Genomic DNA, 18,426 nt, shown 5'->3' on the forward strand with positions numbered 1-18,426 from the left:
AGGAATGTAAGGGCAGATGAGGGTAGAGAGGTAGGGAGGGGCTGCAGATCGAGTGCATTTGTAGGTTAGGAGGAGAAGCTTGAACTGTATGCGGTACCTGATCGGAAGCCAGTGAAGTGATTTGAGGAGAGGGAAGATGTGAGTATAACAGTCCAGGCGGAAGATAAGACGTGCAGCAGAGTTCTGAACGGACTGAAGGGGGGATAGGTGGCAAAGTGGGAGGCCAGTGAGGAGTAGGTTGCAGTAGTCGAGGCGAGAGGTAATGAGAGAGTGGATGAGAGTTTGGGTGGTGTGCTCAGAGAGGAAAGGGCGAATTTTGCTAATGTTGTAAAGGAAGAAGCGACAGGTCTTGGCTATCTGCTGGATATGTGCAGAGAAGGAGAGGGAGGAGTCAAAGGTGACACCAAGGTTGCGGGCAGATGAGACGGGGACGATGAGGGTTTTGTCAACTGAGATAGAGAGTGGAGGGAGAGGAGAAGAGGGTTTGGGTGGGAAGACAATAAGTTCGGTCTTGGCCATGTTCAGCTTCAGGAGGTGGTTGGACAAGCAGGCCGATACTTTGGCCTGGGTTTCCGTAGTGATGTCAGGTGTGGAGAGGTAAAGCTGGGTGTCATCAGCATAAAGATGGTACTGGAAACCATGAGATGAGATCAGCGAGCCCAGGGAAGAGGTGTAGATTGAAAAAAGAAGGGGTCCATGTACAGATCCTTGAGGAACTCCAACAGAGAGAGGGATGGGGGTGGAGGAAGAGTCATGAGAGTGTACTCTGAAGGTGCGGTGGGAGAGATAAGAGGAGAACCAGGAGAGGACAGAGCCCTGGAACCCAAAAGAGGACAGTGTGGCGAGAAGTAAGTTGTGATTGACAGTGTCAAAAGCGGCAGATAGGTCGAGGAGGATGAGGATGGAGTAGTGACCTTTGGATTTGGCAAGGAACAGGTCATTGCAGACCTTAGATAGTGCCGTTTCTGTCGAGTGTAGGGGGCGAAAGCCGGAATTGAAGCGGATCGAGGATGGCATGAGAGGAGAGAAAATCAAGGCAACGGCTGTGACTAGAAATCTGTCTTATGGGTGAGAGGGCGTATAGAAAGGAGGAAGTACATAGTATATGCAGAATGAGATAAAAAGGCGAAGTGATGATAGGTGAAAGAGACATCATCAAGGAAAGAAAGAAGAGCAAGGAAGAGAGAAACAGAAGGTACAAGTGCACAGTACATAGATGTTTATTTTGGACAAGTTGATAAAAGCTTATGCCCTTTTTTGTTCTGTATAACATCAAGATCAATGAGAAGGTAAATTCTAAAGCAGAAATTGCATAAGAGAAAAGGAACCTTTAATTATTATTATTCAGTGGCGTTCCTAGGGGGGCTGACACCCGGGGCGGATCGCCAATGTGCCCCGCCCCCGGGTGCAGCGCAACCCCCCCCGGTGAAAGGACACCCCCCCCCACCCCGGCGAAAGAACCCCACCCGGGTGCACGCCGCTGGGGGGGGGGGTGCCGCTTGCCGGTCAGCTTCATTCGTTTCCATGCTCCCTCTGCCCCGGAACAGGTTACTTCCTGTTCCGGGGCAGAGGGAGCATGGAAACGAACGAAGCTGACCGATGCGCGGCACCCCCCTAGCGGCGTGCACCCGGGGCGGACCGCCCCCACCACCCCCCCTTGGTACGCCACTGTTATTATTATTAGCATTTGTATAGCACTACCAGATACATGCAGCGCTGAACACCTGACACAGAGAGACAGTCCCTGCTCAATAGAGCTTACAATCTAAAAATACAGACAGACAAGACAATTAAGGGTGAGGGAAGTACTGGGTGAGAAGGAACGAGGGGAGGGCAATTGAGTAGTGGCTAGGAGCCAAAAGCAGTGGTGAAAAGGTGGGTTTTCAGCATAGATTTGAAAACAGGTAGAGAGGGAGCTAGACGTACAGGCTCAGAAAGTCTATTCGAGGCATAAGGTGCCATGAGGGAAAAGGAACGAAGTCTGGAGTTAACAGTGGAGGAGAAAGGGGATGACAAGAGAGAGTCCACTGCACTAACCACTAGGCTCCTCCTCCTCCACTAGGCTACTACCTCACCACGTTTGTGAGTGGCAGCAGCTACACATGAATGTGTTTAATATAATACAATCTTCCTGTGAGCCAATTCCTTCATCTACATGTGGTGGTTCACTACTTTTACCATATCTTTGTCCCACTAGCTGTTCCGCTATAGTTTTTTTTCCCCCCCTTTGTGTAAGATATAACTGGAAAATCCTGGAAGATGGGATATAACTGGACTACATGTTAGTGCATTCACGTGGTTTTAACAAAATGTTGCCCCATTCAGGAAAATGGTATGACACAAGTCAATAATTCATCCCACTCTATGGATTCTGTGCAAACCATGCAGATCTTGACTCATATAAAAGAGAATGTGGTGGACAGAATTGAGAGACAGATTAAGGGGAGAGATATATTAAAACTAGGGATGTCTATTTGTTTGAAATGGTATGGAGAATGACAGGAATAAACACCAAAATGACAGGTTTCTTTCCACAGGTGTTAAATTTCAGCCTCCCCCCCCCCCCCCCCCCCCCCCCCATTTTAAAAGCTCTCAGGCACCAGCCAGCCTTGAACTGGCGACCTTCAGGTTAGACCTTCCAGGAAGATATATTCTACCTCTTGAGAGTCTACTATTGTCAATCCATCTATAGTTGTGTCTTGTATTTCTGGTAATCCTGGTTTCTCTTTCCTGATTGTTTTTTGGCTTTCAGTAATCCTTGTTTTGCCCTTTTGTACTAGATGCCCTTCTTGGAGCTACAATGACATTAAGACTTACCACGAGCAATTCTAGTTTTTGTTTTGTTCTAGCCTCACGAGTCCCTGCTAGGAAATCTGTGATAGAATGAACCATCCAAAGTAAAGGCACTGAATGACTGACTCAGTCACTTAAAGAAAAAAGCTAAATTTGAGTCTAATGGACAGGCAACACCCCAGAATGTCAGGTTTCTTTCCAGTGTTAATAGCTATCATGCATAAGCCAGCCTGGAACCTATGATCTTTGAGTTTGAAGATAGCCACCTTCTAGGAGGAACTATTCTGCCTTTAACTGGCTGAAATCTTCCGCTCAATGTGCTGCGGCGGCCAAGAAGGCAAACAGAATGTTGAGTATTATTAGAAAAGGGATGGAAAACAAGCATGAGGATGTTATAATGCCGTTATATCGCTCCATGGTGCGACCGCACCTGGAGTATTGTGTTCAGTTCTGGTCGCCTCATCTCAAAAAAGATATAAAGGAATTGGAGAAGGTGCAGAGAAGGGCGATGAAAATGATAAAAGGGATGGGACGACTACCTTATGAGGAGAGGTTAAGAAGGCTAGGACTCTTTAGCCTGGAGAAAAGGCGGCTGAGGGGTGATATGATAGAGGTCTACAAAATTTTGAGTGGGGTAGAGCGGACAGATGTGAAGCGTTTGTTTACGCTTTCTAACAATAATAGAACTAAGGGACACAAGATGAAATTAGAATGTGGTAGGTTTAAAACAGATTGGAGAAAGTTTTTCTTTACTCAGCGCGTGGTTAGACTCTGGAACTCATTGCCGGAGAAGGTAGTGACGGCAGCTGCAGTGGCGTTCCTAGGGGGGGGGGTGCAGTCCGCCCCAGGTGCACGCTGCCGCTGGGGGGGGGGGGGGGTGCTGCGCGCACCTGTTCTTCGTTCGTTCCATGCTCCCTCTGCCCCGGAACAGGTTACTTCTTGTTCCGGGGCAGAGGGAGCATGGAACGAACGAAGAACAGGCGCACGCGGCACCCCCCCCCCCAGCGGTGTGCACCCGGGGGGGGTCTTTCACAGGGGGGTCCTTTCACCAGGGGGGGGTCGCGCTGCATCCGGGGGGGGGGGGGGGTGCTGCACCCAGGGGGCGAAGCGCAACGGCAATCTGTCCCGGGTGTCAGCCCCCCTAGGAACGCCACTGGGCAGCTGGCCTTGCTGAGTTTAAAGGGGATCTGGACAGATTCCTGAAGGAAAAGTCCATTGATCGTTATTAAATTTTGGGATTTTGCCAGGTTCTTGGGGCCTGGATTGGCCGCTGTCGGAGACGGAGTGCTGGGCTTGATGGACCTTTGGTCTTTTCCCAGCGTGGCAGTGCTTATGTACTTATGCTATATCTTGTATTTCTAGTAATTGTAGTTTCCGTTTCCTGACTGGCCCAGCAGGAACCAGCTCAGGGCAGGCTTAAGAATTTCAGCCCCATCTCTTGGCTTGTTTCTTATTGCTTCTGTGTTGATGTCCAGTTGTGACCTAAAAATATTATGAAAACAAAACACTTCTCTAATTAAAACCTATAAAAAACTCAAACATTTAGACATAAATTTGATATTGGTGGGCCATGTGACACAAGCGTTTTGGTATTTCATGTAATGGGTGTTTTGATAAGAGCTGTATACCGGTAACTTTGTTCTCTGATGTTCAAATATGAAGAGTTAAACATAGACCTTTGGTCTGACTGCTCTTGATATGATGTAGTTTGGTACCACAGTAGACTAAGGCTATTCATATCATCACTGGGGAAAAAAAGAAAAGCTGGAATATTCTGAAAAGGATTAGGATAAAAGAATACTTTAGATCAGTGGCATGCCTGGGGGTGGGACTGGGTGTGCACAGGCCCACCCATTCTTGGCTCAGGCCCACCCTGTCTGGCCACCCAACACTTCTAGGGTGGCCACCTGGCTCCTTTTGCTCCTCCTCCTTCCCCGATCTGTCCATGGCCCAGCAGCTCCCTCCCTATCTAGGAAAGGGAAATGGGACTTGATATACCGCCTTTCTGAGGTTTTGCAACTACATTCAAAGCGGTTACATATATTCAGGTACTTATTTTGTACCAGGGGCAATGGAGGGTTAAGTGACTTGCCCAGAGTCACAAGGAGCTGCAGGGGGAAGAACTCAGTTCCCCAGGATCAAAGTCCACTGCACTAACCTAGGCTACTCCTCCACTACCAACATTCCATGTAGAAACCTGAGGGTTAAGTGACTTGCCCAGAGTCACAAGGAGCTGCAGTGGGAATCGAACTCAGTTCCCCAGGATCAAAGTCTGCTGCACTAACCACTAGGCTACTCCTCCTCCTCCTCCACTAGGCTACTACCTCACCACGTTTGTGAGTGGCAGCAGCTACACACGAATGTGTTTAAAATGATATGTTACTGAGTTTATATTGTAATCTTCTTTGAACCTATCATGGTAAAGGCAGATTAGAAATAAATTAAATTATAAATACTCAGATTTTCAGTGGTATACAAAGAACCTGTTGAGAAGAAATCTCCAGACTTTTGTCTAACAAGTGTACAACTTCCTTTTTGTTTAACAGGCCTCTGAATTTCCTTCCTGCCCTTGACCTTTTGGTATTGTCAGCCGTGTAAAACTAATGTACAACCTGGGGATGTGGTTCCTAAACCCTGCAGTTATCAAATTCTTGTGCTGGCTCTGTAAATTTGCAGCTGTGTGTAACTTGGCATGTTGACAGCAGTGGATGGTGGTGTGTGTAAGCTTTCGGTTTTGGATATTCTACTCTTTTGCTTTAGGTCAGATTGAAAATTTCCAGGATGCTTTTGACAGCAGCTTGTTGTCTCTGGACAGACTTCCATTGGCTTTCTACTCAGGGATGTTTGCCTATGGTGGTTGGTAAGTTACTCCATCTTGTTCCCACTCTGTTTGTATCCTTTCTTATTGGAGATAGATATCGTTAGGAGCCCACAATGCTAATGAAGTAAATTTTCTATATGATCATCTTGCCTATCATGCAAAACTAACTAATGATGGCATTCATTTTTTATATTTAATGTGTAGAGAGCTTCAGAGACTTAGTCTTAGGAACTCTGATCATAAGTACATAAGTAATGCCACACTGGGAAAAGACCAAGGGTCCATCGAGCCCAGCATCCTGTCCACGACAGCGGCCAATCCAGGCCAAGGGCACCTGGCAAGCTTCCCAAACGTACAAACATTCTATACATGTTATTCCTGGAATTGTGGATTTTTCCCAAGTCCATTTAGTAGCGGTTTATGGACTTGTCCTTTAGGAAACCGTCTAACCCCTTTTTAAACTCTGCCAAGTACTTTCTTCTCTGTGCATTCAGAGGTGATGGTCACTCAGACAACTGGCATTTTAATTCTGAACATTACTATTGCTATTTGAAGATCTCAATCACTGGAAGTTAAATGAAACCTCTTATTTTGGTCCACCTTAGGGGAGGTAAAGTCCTCCACGCTGAGATCATCCACAGGCCCAGCTTCTAAGCAATGTACCAGAGAGATTTGGTGAATGAGAGCTTAATCCCATGTTGACAGCAGGGGCGTAACTTTGTGGGGCCACAGGGGCCTGGGCCCCCGCAGATTTCACCCTGGCCCCCCTCCCGCAGGGGCCCTCAAATCCAGTCCTCGGGGTCCACAACCCAGCCTGCTTTTCAGGATTTCCCCCAGTCAATATGTATGGGATCTATTTGCATGCAATGGAAGCAGTAAATGCAAATGGATCTCATACATATTCATTGTGGAAATTCTAAAAACCAGGCTGGATTGTGGACCTTGAGGACCAGATTTGAAGACTCCTGCTTTAATGGGTCTGAAGACAAAAAAGGCAATTCTATTTATAGCATAGTAGTGTTTACCTGTCAATATTGGCTAGATCATTTAGCATACAACGGTCAGGGGGTCAACACGTAGATGAAGCATGGGTGTGTCACCAACTGACATATGAACAGGAGGAGAGTGCGAACAGAATCGGGCTTTTCATGGAACAGACCAAGAATGTTCAATATAGAAATGAAATTTATTAAAAGAAGACTCAACACAATACCATGGTTCAGCACTAAAAGTGTATAAAAGTGTAAACGTGTATAAAACAAATGATTGCGGACAAAGTCCTCAGAAGTAAATCTTTAAAAACGTTGTGGTCTTTAAAAAGAGCTTTGTTAGGTATGGTGTAGAGGATGGCTTCTCAGCGCAAACGGATTCTGTTCCCACTCTCCTGTTCCTGTGACTTTGCGTGTTCTTCTCTCCACTTCTGTGGTTTGGTTGCTACCAACTGACATATGCCACTTACAGAATACTATCATACATTGATTACATGGTCACTTAGGCACACCCACTTATGCCAGCTATTGACCTGTCTTAAGTAGGTGCACTTAATTTTGGTGCACCAATATGGCTTTGAACTAAGATAATGGCTAGACACACCCTTAGGCCCTTATAGAATTGACACTAAGTATTTAGGGTGAGAACATAAGAAAATAATGTCCAGCTTAATCAATACATATGTTCTCAAAACCAATATCAATAGAAGCTAACTTACAAAAATGGAAGGAAAACTCGTGACCATGGGTTTACTATGGAGAATTTCTGAAGAAGGTTCTATGACATCAATACTGCAACAGCAGAGTCGTTACCTTTTTTATTAAAAATATTTAAAGCCTTATATTGAGTTTTCAATGAACAGGTGAAAGCAAAAGGAAGGTTTTTATGTCTATGATAAAGTGCTTTAGCTCCTAAGGATGGCAACATCTGGACTTCTTTGAGGCTTTTACCTTCCGTTTTTGCAATTTAGTTCTTACTAATTTTAGTTTCGAGAACTTAAAATGAGGTGTCAATTTCTAGAATTGCTGCTCTAATCTTGAATCATTATATTGAATTTACTGTACCCATCTGCCACCATTGAGAACTAAGCCTTTGTTTAAGTGCAGTGTAGCCAACAGAAATGAAGACAAAACCTCCCCCGTGTCTTTCTCTCCATCGTCTCCCCCTATCTCTCCCCCACAATGGTGCCTCTTCTGCTCCATTCCAACACACCCTCCATCCCACCTACTCCACAGTCTGACATATACCACCTGGCCTCAGGGCCAGATTTAGACATAGACAACATAAGTGCATGCCTAGGGTACCAAATTCTGAAAGTACCCAAGATCTGGGAGTCCCTCTGCGCCTTTTTGATTCTCAAGAAATAACCCCTGCCCCTTTCCCATCTCTCTGCCTTAAATCACCACCTTCTCTTCTAGGATTCAGCCCTCTGTCATCCTTCTCACCCCACCGCTGACCAGTATGGCTTCTGTTTTTCTGCTGTAATGATTAATTCCTTGGCCCACAGTTCCAGGCCTTGATTAATCCCATTTCTCATTTCAGGTTCTATGTAAACTTTGTAACAGAGGAGATTGTAAACCCTGAAAGGTGAGTCTGTTCAAAACCAGCTCAGAGTCATATACATTGAAGGAGCTAAGAATTTTTCCATATGATATTATATTATACTGGTATTTACTTCTGGTACTTGTAAGTATACTACAGCTTCAATGTCTCCATCTGCTAAAACAAGACTCTATGATGTTTATTTTAGAAGCACCACTTGCTTTTTGGACATCCATAAATCAGCACTCAGATGTCTATCATGCATAGACATCGAAGTTCATTTTAGAAAGCTAGGCTATGGATTTTGAAACTGAAGAAAGTCCTAATGGCAAAGGAGCAAGATCAGGGCATGTGTTGGGCAGGACTAGCGGTTCAAAAATAGACATTTATTCTCTATTTCAGAAGGGGAATGAGCATCTATATAAAAAAATGATGGATGTCAGGAGTTAGACCTGCTATCTGGGATGTCCAGGTTTCAGAACAGTGCTCCTATTGAGCAGCACAGCACTGGAGGGATTAGGGGATGTGATCTACTTCTTACCCCAGTGGTTGGTGTCCTTCCTGAAAGGGAAACTGGCAAGGGATACTGGGCTCTGTGACAGCTTTTGGAGAAGTAGACATCTACGTTTCTAAAATGGCTGACAACCATTTGTGTTCCAGCACATAAACGTCTATGTTGCCGTTTGATAATATGAGTTCATTTGTTGGCACAGACCATTTATGTTCCTGTGTTGCCCTACTGATATTTTAGGCATCTATTTTTCTAAAATGGACGTTCATGCTACATGTCACTGGCACATGAATGTCCATTGCACCATGTACTCTAGAACAGGCTCTGTGTCGGCAGAACTTCAGATGTCCTGACTTGGACATTTATTAATCAATTTGAATATCCTTTCTAAAATACTGTTATATACCTCCTTCCACTCCTGAAACTTCCTTTCAGTTATTACATGTTCAGCTTAACTGTGCAATCCCCAGATAAACCTAGTTTAAAGTCCTCTTCACTGAGGGGGGAAGTCATCAATGTGGGCTACCGTTAAGATGTGTTATTTTACTGTTAACCACAGTTATTAGTAACTAGTTCTCATTGCATAAAATAGGACCTGTGCTAAGATAGCATGAGTTAGTGGTAAAATTACCTGCCTTAATGGTAGCCTATATTGACAGCTTTGCCCCTTAGTGTGAAGAGTTTCAGTCTTGGATAACAGAGCTGATATTATGATGTCATAATACTTCATTCTACCAATGCCTAAGAGCCAACCTCAATAGTGATGTCACAATGGCTTGACTGCCCTTTACTTGGCTTACTTTTATTACATACTAGTATAAAAGGCCCGTTTCAGTAGGCAATGAAACGGGCGCTAGCAAGGTAATCCCCCCCCCCCCCCCGCAGCATCCTTCCTATCTCCCCTGCCCCCCCCCCCCCTGCAGCCACCCATCTGGTCTCAGGACCCCCTCCCCACCAACCCTCTTCTGCCCCTGCAGCCATGCATGTGCAGCGGCCCTCCTCTCTCCCCTGCTCACCCTGCAGCCACCCATGTCCAGCGACTCCTCTCCCCCTGCCCCCCCTGCAGCCACCCATGTCCAGCAACCCTCCTCTCCCCCTGCAGCTACCCATGTCCAGCAACCCTCCTCTCCCCTGCCCCTCTGCAGCCACCCATGTCCAACGACCCTCCTCTCCTTTCCCCCTTGCCCCCCTGTAGCCACCCATGTCCAGCGACCCACCTCTCTCCCCTGCCCCCCTGCAGCCACCCATGTCCAGCGACCCTCCTCTCCCCCTGCCCCCCTGCAGCCACCCATGTCCAGCAACCCTCCTCTCCCCCTGCAGCTACCCATGTCCAGTGACCCTCCTGTCCCCTGCCCCCCTGTAGCCACCCATGTCCAGCGACCCACCTCTCTCCCCTGCCCCCCTGCAGCCACCCATGTCCAGCGACCCTCCTCTCCCACTGCTCCCCCTGCAGCGTCCCTTCTGTCTCCCCTGCGGCCACCCATCTGGTCTCAGGACCCCCTCCCCACCTCCCTCTTCCCTGCTCCCCCCCGCAGCCATCCATGTCCAGCGACCCTCCTCTCCCCCTGCAGCCACCCATATCCAGCGACCCTCCCCTCTCCCTGCCCCCCTCCAGCCACCCATGTCCAGCGACCCTCCCCTCCCCCCTTGGCGCATCCCCCAAACCCCTACCCCCCCAGCGCATCACCCAAGCCCCTACCCCCCCGGGTACATCAACCCCCTCTCCACCCGCAGCCGCCAATACTAACGCTGTCCGGCCGCTGCTGCATCTCCTGTTGAGCAGCAGCGGCTGGTACAAAAAGAAAAAAGCCAAAAAAAGATTTTAAACCTGAAACACGACTCCGTAGACAGCCATCTGGCATTGGCTGTCATCTCTGCAGCCATTCCTCCTCTCCCCTCTGACGTCGCTGCGCTCCTCCGAGGTCTTCCTGCAGGGGCAGTGACGTGGAGGGGAGAGGAGGAGCGGCTGCAGTGACGACAGCCAATGCCAGATGGCTGTCTACGGAGCCACGTTTCAGGTTAAAATCTTTTTTTGGCTTTTTTCTTTTTGTACCGGCCGCTGCTGCTCCACAGGAGAAGCAGCAGCGGCCGGACAGCGTTAGTATTGGTGGCTGCGGGTGGTGAGGGAGTTGATGTACCCGAGAGGGGGGGGTAGGGGCTTTGGTGATGCGCCAGGGAGAGGGTCTTGGGTGATGTGTCGAGGGGGGGGTAGGGGTTTGGGTGTTGCGCCGAGGGGGGGCACTGAGAGCTGATTGGTAGGCAGGGGGAGGAGTAGGGAAACACGCTCCGCGTTTCCCTACTCCTCCCCCTGCCTGGCTCGCGGTTTTGCAGGGCAGGGGCTTGGGTGTTGTGCCGAGGGGGGGGGGGGGTCACTGACAGCTGTTTTCCAGGCAGGGGGAGGAGTAGGGAAACACGCTCCGTGTGTTTCCCTACTCCTCCCCTTGCCTTGGAATCAGCTGTCAGTGACATCACTGACGTCAGTGCATTCTAAACTGCCTAGCAGACCACCTCCAAGGGAGCCACAGTCCCAGGCACATTAGAACGTTGGAGGTGAGAATTATTATATAGAATAACAGTGATTTTGATTTCTAGAGACATTTCTCTTTTCTTTCATTAAGGGGTAGTTATCAACATGTACCACCATTAAGACATGTTGTTTTACTGTTAATCCCAGTTAGTAGCAGCTAGCCAGCTCATTTTCAAAAGTGATTGCCAGCCATCTTCTGACACAAATCAGGAGATGGCTGGCAATCTCCTGAACCCAGCCAAATCGGTATAATTGAAAGCTGATTTTCGCCGGGTTCAACTGCTTTCCGTCGCGGAGCCGGTGAAACATCAAGGGGGCATGTCGGTAAGGTAGTGAAGGCGCGATGGGGGCGTGCTCACGAGATGGCCGGCTTCGCCTGATAATGGGGAAAAAAAAGCCAGGCTTGACAAGCATTTCGACGGCTTTACTTGATCCCTTTTTGTTTCACGACCAAGCTTCAAAAAGGGGCCCCAACTGACCAAATGACCACCGGAGGGAATCGGGGATGACCTCCCCTTACTCCCCCAGTGGTCACCAACCCCCTCCAACCCAAAAAAATAAAAAACATTTTTTTGCCAGCCTCTATGCCAGCCTGAAAAGTCATACCCAGCTCCATGACAGCAGTATGCAGGTCCCTGGAGCAGTTTTTAGTGGGTGCAGTGCACTTCAGACAGGTGGACCCAGGCCCATCGCCCCCTACCTGTTACACTTGTGGTGGTAAATGGGAACCCTCCAAAGCCCACCCCAAACCCACTGTACCCACATGTAGGTGCCCCCCTTCACCCCTTAGGGCTATGGTAATGGTGTAGAGTTGTGAGGAGTATGTTTTTTTTGGGGGGGGGGGGATTGGGGGGCTAAACAACCAAGGGAAGGGAGCTATGCACCTGGGAGCTATTTTTATTTTTTAGAAGTGCCCCCTAGGGTGTCCGGTTGGTGTCCTGGCATGTGAGGGGGCCAGTGCACTACAAATGCTGGCTCCTCCCACGACCAAATGCCTTGGGTTTCGCCGGGTTTGAGATGGCTGGCATTATTTTCCATTATGGCCGAAAACCGATGCCGGCCATCTCAAACTCGGCGAACTCTGTCATTTGGCCGGGCCCAACCGTATTAGCGAAGAAAAAGATATCCGGCCATCTTTTTCGAAAATACGGTTGGCTCTGTCCACTTACGGCGCCGGCCCCGAAGATGGTCGGCCAGCTATTTGGCCGGTGCCATTGCATTATGCCCCTCCAGGTCTCCTTGCATAAAATGGGACTTGTGCTAAAATGGCATGAGTTGTGGCAAAATGACACATCTTAACAGTAGCCCAGGTTGATAACTATACTCTTACATTGGCAAATTCAGGACAAAAGATGCTCTTTCCATTTCTAGGACTTTTTTCTTCTTTTGTAGGACCATCCCAATAACTGTGATAGTATCCTTGATTGCTGTTACCATAGGCTACATTCTTACCAACATCTCCTACTACACCATCCTGACAGCAGAGGAAGTCTTGGCATCAGAAGCTGTAGCTGTGGTGAGTCAGAGTATATTAATGATTTATATGCAACTGTGTTTGCATTTATAGAGGTAAATTTTCAAACACTTGGGGCCTTGTATGTGGTTAAAAATAGAATAACCGACCTAAGTCAGGCATATCTAGATAAGTGGATTTTTAGCCACATAAACATATGTGAGTACTTTCAGAATGTTTATTCATTTGGCTACATAGAAAAGAAGCCATTTGGGGTGAGGAAAGGCTGTTTTGAAGGTTTTCTTCTAGATTAAACTTCTGTGTAGTAGAAATTACATTTCATGTCACAAATGTGTAAGGGAACACAGATCATTTTAGCTACATTTGCAAACTGATACTCAGACACAATATATCCTACTAGCTTGTGCTCAAAGGGAATTCTGTCCAGGCTTAAAAAGATGTGTTTACTGTTGCTATTGAGAAGCATATTGAAAATTTATCTTGAAGTATGTAGTTGACTGTGTGATGTGTGGCAGTGTACTTGTATGGGGCGTAGCCAGACAACAGATTTTGGGTGGGCCTAGGCAAGAATTGGGTGGGCACCAAGTGTTCTCCCCCCCCCCCCCCCCAAAAAAAAAATCTCTACTGGTGGGAAAACGCTTCTTTCCACCTTGGCAGCAGGAATGCACTGAAAACTGAGCATGCGCAGGTGCCGGTGATGTGGAGAGTAGCGTTTTCATTACCATCAGGGGGCAATCTTCAGCTGGTGGAGCTTGGGATTTCCACCAGTCACCACTAAACATGTGCTACTGTTGGGTGGGCCTCAGCCATAAATGGGTGGGCCCTCGCCCACCCAAGCCCACCTGTGGCTACGCCACTGGTATAGGTTATTTTTATTTTCATAAAGTTGATTGGGATTGCTGTAGGTACACATCAGGTCCATTCCAGGAGAAAAGGGGAAAGAAGCTATATCTACATTCCCTTCCAAAATGTTCGTCTTTTGTTGCTTTGAGTCTGGAAGTAAAATGCATAAAAATGGTCGCAAAAGACAAGTGGAAAAACATATTCCAGGATTCCTTGGAAAATGAAGTAGCTTATGAAACAGGTTTGATGGATAAGTATTTACCCTATCTCTAGCAATCTTATATACTTCTAAGCTCTAGTATAACCAATGGCCTTAAAAAGCACACACATCAAGTAAGCTGGCCCCACCTGTATTACTTGTACTGATACTCATTCACATGATGGATGACTGGATAAATTCATCATTTGTATTTGGTTTCCTCTCTTGGGTATTTAAAAGCAAAGACAAAACTGTGAACATCAAGGAGTTGGCAAAAGCAGGACGTCAGGACTCATACACCCCAAACGAAGATTGACATGTAGTGGTGTGACTCAGTGTATTCATCAAGTGTGTTGTGAAGTAGCGTCTGTGTTTGTATATAAAGTGGGGATAGGAGAGAGACCAGTAGGTATATCAAGGACTCTTAGGCTCATCCCATCCTCCTAGACAGGCCACTCAAATTCCAAGAGAAAGACGAACAATTCACCTGAAAGGGGAAATCTATGCAAATTCTGCTTTATACAGATCAGGAACATTTCCCACAAGAGAACATATATGTAATTACATTTGGTGTATCAGAATTTAAAATGTGTCTGAGGCATAACTTCACTGCAAAAACTCCCCCCCCCCCCCCTACTTCCCATCTGTAATAAACCAGATTTCCCCCCGGGACAAGGGAGAAGTGTCTTTAGTCGTTGGACAGAAAAAGGAATAATTTATTTGGCTCAGGTGATCAATGAGGAAAGGCAATTAAAGCCTCTTAAAGAACTCTATGAGGAGTTTGGTATAACAGGGGGGTCAGCAGTTTGCTTATCTACAACTGCGACATTATATGTCCACCCTACGTTGGACAGACTTGACAGAGGATGTTGCTGATGTATTGACTGAAATGTTCTCTTTGGGGGCTCAGCAATCTGTACCATTAAAATTCCACCACCAGCAACCAGTGGCATAGCCAGGCCTGACTTTTTGGGTGGGCACTATGTATATAGGTATGAGTAGTGTTTCTTGGGATACTACAAAATAATGCCTTAGAATGCTGCCCAACAGCTGCCCTGCATCAATATAAACCACATACATACTTAATGAAAAAAAACCCCAATATTTGTAAATATAGTATGCCATATCAAACATGATCAGACATACAGTGGTGGAAATAAGTATTTGATCCCTTGCTGATTTTGTAAGTTTGCCCACTGACAAAGACATGAGCAGCCCATAATTGAAGGGTAGGTTATTGGTAACAGTGAGAGATAGCACATCACAAATTAAATCCGGAAAATCACATTGTGGAAAGTATATGAATTTATTTGCATTCTGCAGAGGGAAATAAGTATTTGATCCCCCACCAACCAGTAAGAGATCTGGCCCCTACAGACCAGGTAGATGCTCCAAATCAACTCGTTATCTGCATGACAGACAGCTGTCGGCAATGGTCACCTGTATGAAAGACACCTGTCCACAGACTCAGTGAATCAGTCAGACTCTAACCTCTACAAAATGGCCAAGAGCAAGGAGCTGTCTAAGGATGTCAGGGACAAGATCATACACCTGCACAAGGCTGGAATGGGCTACAAAACCATCAGTAAGACGCTGGGCGAGAAGGAGACAACTGTTGGTGCCATAGTAAAAAAATGGAAGAAGTACAAAATGACTGTCAATCGACAAAGATCTGGGGCTCCACGCAAAATCTCACCTCGTGGGTAATCCTTGATCATGAGGAAGGTTAGAAATCAGCCTACAGCTACAAGGGGGGAACTTGTCAATGATCTCAAGGCAGCTGGGACCACTGTCACCACGAAAACCATTGGTAACACATTACGACATAACGGATTGCAATCCTGCAGTGCCCGCAAGGTCCCCCTGCTCCGGAAGGCACATGTGACGGCCCGTCTGAAGTTTGCCAGTGAACACCTGGATGATGCCGAGAGTGATTGGGAGAAGGTGCTGTGGTCAGATGAGACAAAAATTGAGCTCTTTGGCATGAACTCAACTCGCCGTGTTTGGAGGAAGAGAAATGCTGCCTATGACCCAAAGAACACCGTCCCCACTGTCAAGCATGGAGGTGGAAATGTTATGTTTTGGGGGTGTTTCTCTGCTAAGGGCACAGGACTACTTCACCGCATCAATGGGAGAATGGATGGGGCCATGTACCGTACAATTCTGAGTGACAACCTCCTTCCCTCCGCCAGGGCCTTAAAAATGGGTCGTGGCTGGGTCTTCCAGCACGACAATGACCCAAAACATACAGCCAAGGCAACAAAGGAGTGGCTCAGGAAGAAGCACATTAGGGTCATGGAGTGGCCTAGCCAGTCACCAGACCTTAATCCCATTGAAAACTTATGGAGGGAGCTGAAGCTGCGAGTTGCCAAGCGACAGCCCAGAACTCTTAATGATTTAGAGATGATCTGCAAAGAGGAGTGGACCAAAATTCCTCCTGACATGTGTGCAAACCTCATCATCAACTACAGAAGACGTCTGACCGCTGTGCTTGCCAACAAGGGTTTTGCCACCAAGTATTAGGTACATAAGTACATAAGTACATAAGTAGTGCCATACTGGGAAAGACCAAAGGTCCATCTAGCCCAGCATCCTGTCACCGACAGTGGCCAATCCAGGTCAAGGGCACCTGGCACGCTCCCCAAACGTAAAAACATTCCAGACAAGTTATACCTAAAAATGCGGAATTTTTCCAAGTCCATTTAATAGCGGTCTATGGACTTGTCCTTTAGGAATCTATCTAACCCCTTTTTAAACTCCGTCAAGCTAACCGCCCATACCACGTTCTCCGGCAACGAATTCCAGAGTCTAATTACACGTTGGCTGAAGAAAAACTTTCTCCGATTCGTTTTAAATTTACCACACTGTAGCTTCAACTCATGCCCTCTAGTCCTAGTATTTTTGGATAGCGTGAACAGTCGCTTCACATCCACCCGATCCATTCCACTCATTATTTTATACACTTCTATCATATCTCCCCTCAGCCGTCTCTTCTCCAAGCTGAAAAGCCCTAGCCTTCTCAGCCTCTCTTCATAGGAAAGTCGTCCCATCCCCACTATCATTTTCGTCGCCCTTCGCTGTACCTTTTCCAATTCTACTATATCTTTTTTGAGATACGGAGACCAGTACTGAACACAATACTCCAGGTGCGGTCGCACCATGGAGCGATACAACGGCATTATAACATCCGCACACCTGGACTCCATACCCTTCCTAATAACACCCAACATTCTATTCGCTTTCCTAGCCGCAGCAGCACACTGAGCAGAAGGTTTCAGCGTATCATCGACGACGACACCCAGATCCCTTTCTTGATCCGTAACTCCTAACGCGGAACCTTGCAAGACGTAGCTATAATTCTGGTCTTGTTTGCCAGTGGGATTAAATACTTATTTCCCTCTGCAGAATGCAAATAAATTCATATACTTTCCACAATGTGATTTTCCGGATTTAATTTGTGATGTGCTATCTCTCACTGTTACTAATAACCTACCCTTCAATTATGGGCTGCTCATGTCTTTGTCAGTGGGCAAACTTACAAAATCAGCAAGGGATCAAATACTTATTTCCACCACTGTAAGTCTACAATAATGGCAAACATCTCAACGCACATGACAGGATCCTGCATTATAATTACAGCAATGACATATAACAATGTATTCAAATTCTGGTAGCATCTAAATAATGATAACAAAATCCCATCACTGCCAGTACTTTGTGAAGTAACACTAAATCCTGCAAGGAGGCTTCTTAGAGCCTATATTGCAAACTGTCAATAACAGTACCTTTAAAAAGGCAGCAGTGAATATACACAACAGCAATACGCATCCCATTGGAAAAACCAGAAAAGTCAGACTCATAGATCCCCATACAAACTACATGCCAGCAGAAACTCTCACCTGCTCGGTCACATGCAGACCACAGACCAACCCTCTTCAATTACAGAATAAAGGACCAAAAATTAGAATTTTTTTAATTTATTTTCTAAATTTCTATGCCACACTATCTGCAATTCTAAGCAGATCACAATTCAACACACATAATTTTAAAACATATTACAAAAAACATAAAACAAAGACCTTCCCTTCTCAACCCCCCCATCCATCCCAGCAGCCTAGCATCAGCCCTTCCTTTCTCTACCTTACCACCCCCCCCAATCCATCCCTGTAGCCCAGTATCAATCCTTCCCTTCCCCACCATCCATCCCATAGCTAAGCATCAGCCCTATCCTACCACCCCACCTCTCCCTGTTGCCTAGCGTCAGCCCTGTTCCATTCCCTACCCATCCCCATGGCATTAGATATAAGACTTTTTTAATGTTCTGGGCACTGCAGAGCCCACCTCCACCGCACCGGTCCAGCCACAGAAAACCGCCTACACTTTTTTTTTCATTTTAATCTAGGCACTGCAGAGACCATCCCCACCCAAAAACCCACCAACATGAGAAATAGACAACTTTTTAAAAATTAACCTGGGCACTATTAACATTTATTGTTGGTGAATTTCTGGGTGGGGGTGGGCTCTTCACTGCCTAGGGCAAAAGAGATATATTTAATGATTAAATATACTTTTTTTTTTTTTTTGCTCTAGGCAGTGATGAGTCTACCCCACCCAGAAGCCCACCACCAGAGCCATCATTTTGGTTACAAGAGTAATCAAAATGCTTGCTGGTGGTGGGCTTCTGGGTGGGGGTGGGCTCTTCACTACCTAGGGCCAAAAAAGGTAT

At 46.7% G+C, this 18,426-nt stretch overlaps 1 protein-coding gene across 2 annotated transcripts in view; it reads left to right on the top strand.

Moving 5' to 3' along the window:
• LOC115477957 (cystine/glutamate transporter-like) overlaps window positions 1-18,426 on the top strand; it is a 58,538-nt gene that overhangs the window by 24,999 nt on the left and 15,113 nt on the right. For both annotated transcript variants that reach the window (XM_030215116.1, XM_030215117.1), the window contains exons 6-8: window positions 5,554-5,653; window positions 8,147-8,191; window positions 12,577-12,700. In XM_030215116.1, coding sequence (XP_030070976.1) covers window positions 5,554-5,653; window positions 8,147-8,191; window positions 12,577-12,700 — 269 coding nt within the window. The remainder of the gene's footprint in view (window positions 1-5,553; window positions 5,654-8,146; window positions 8,192-12,576; window positions 12,701-18,426) is intronic.

This window comes from Microcaecilia unicolor, chromosome 9 (assembly GCF_901765095.1).
Source record: "Microcaecilia unicolor chromosome 9, aMicUni1.1, whole genome shotgun sequence".
NCBI lineage: Eukaryota > Metazoa > Chordata > Amphibia > Gymnophiona > Siphonopidae > Microcaecilia > Microcaecilia unicolor.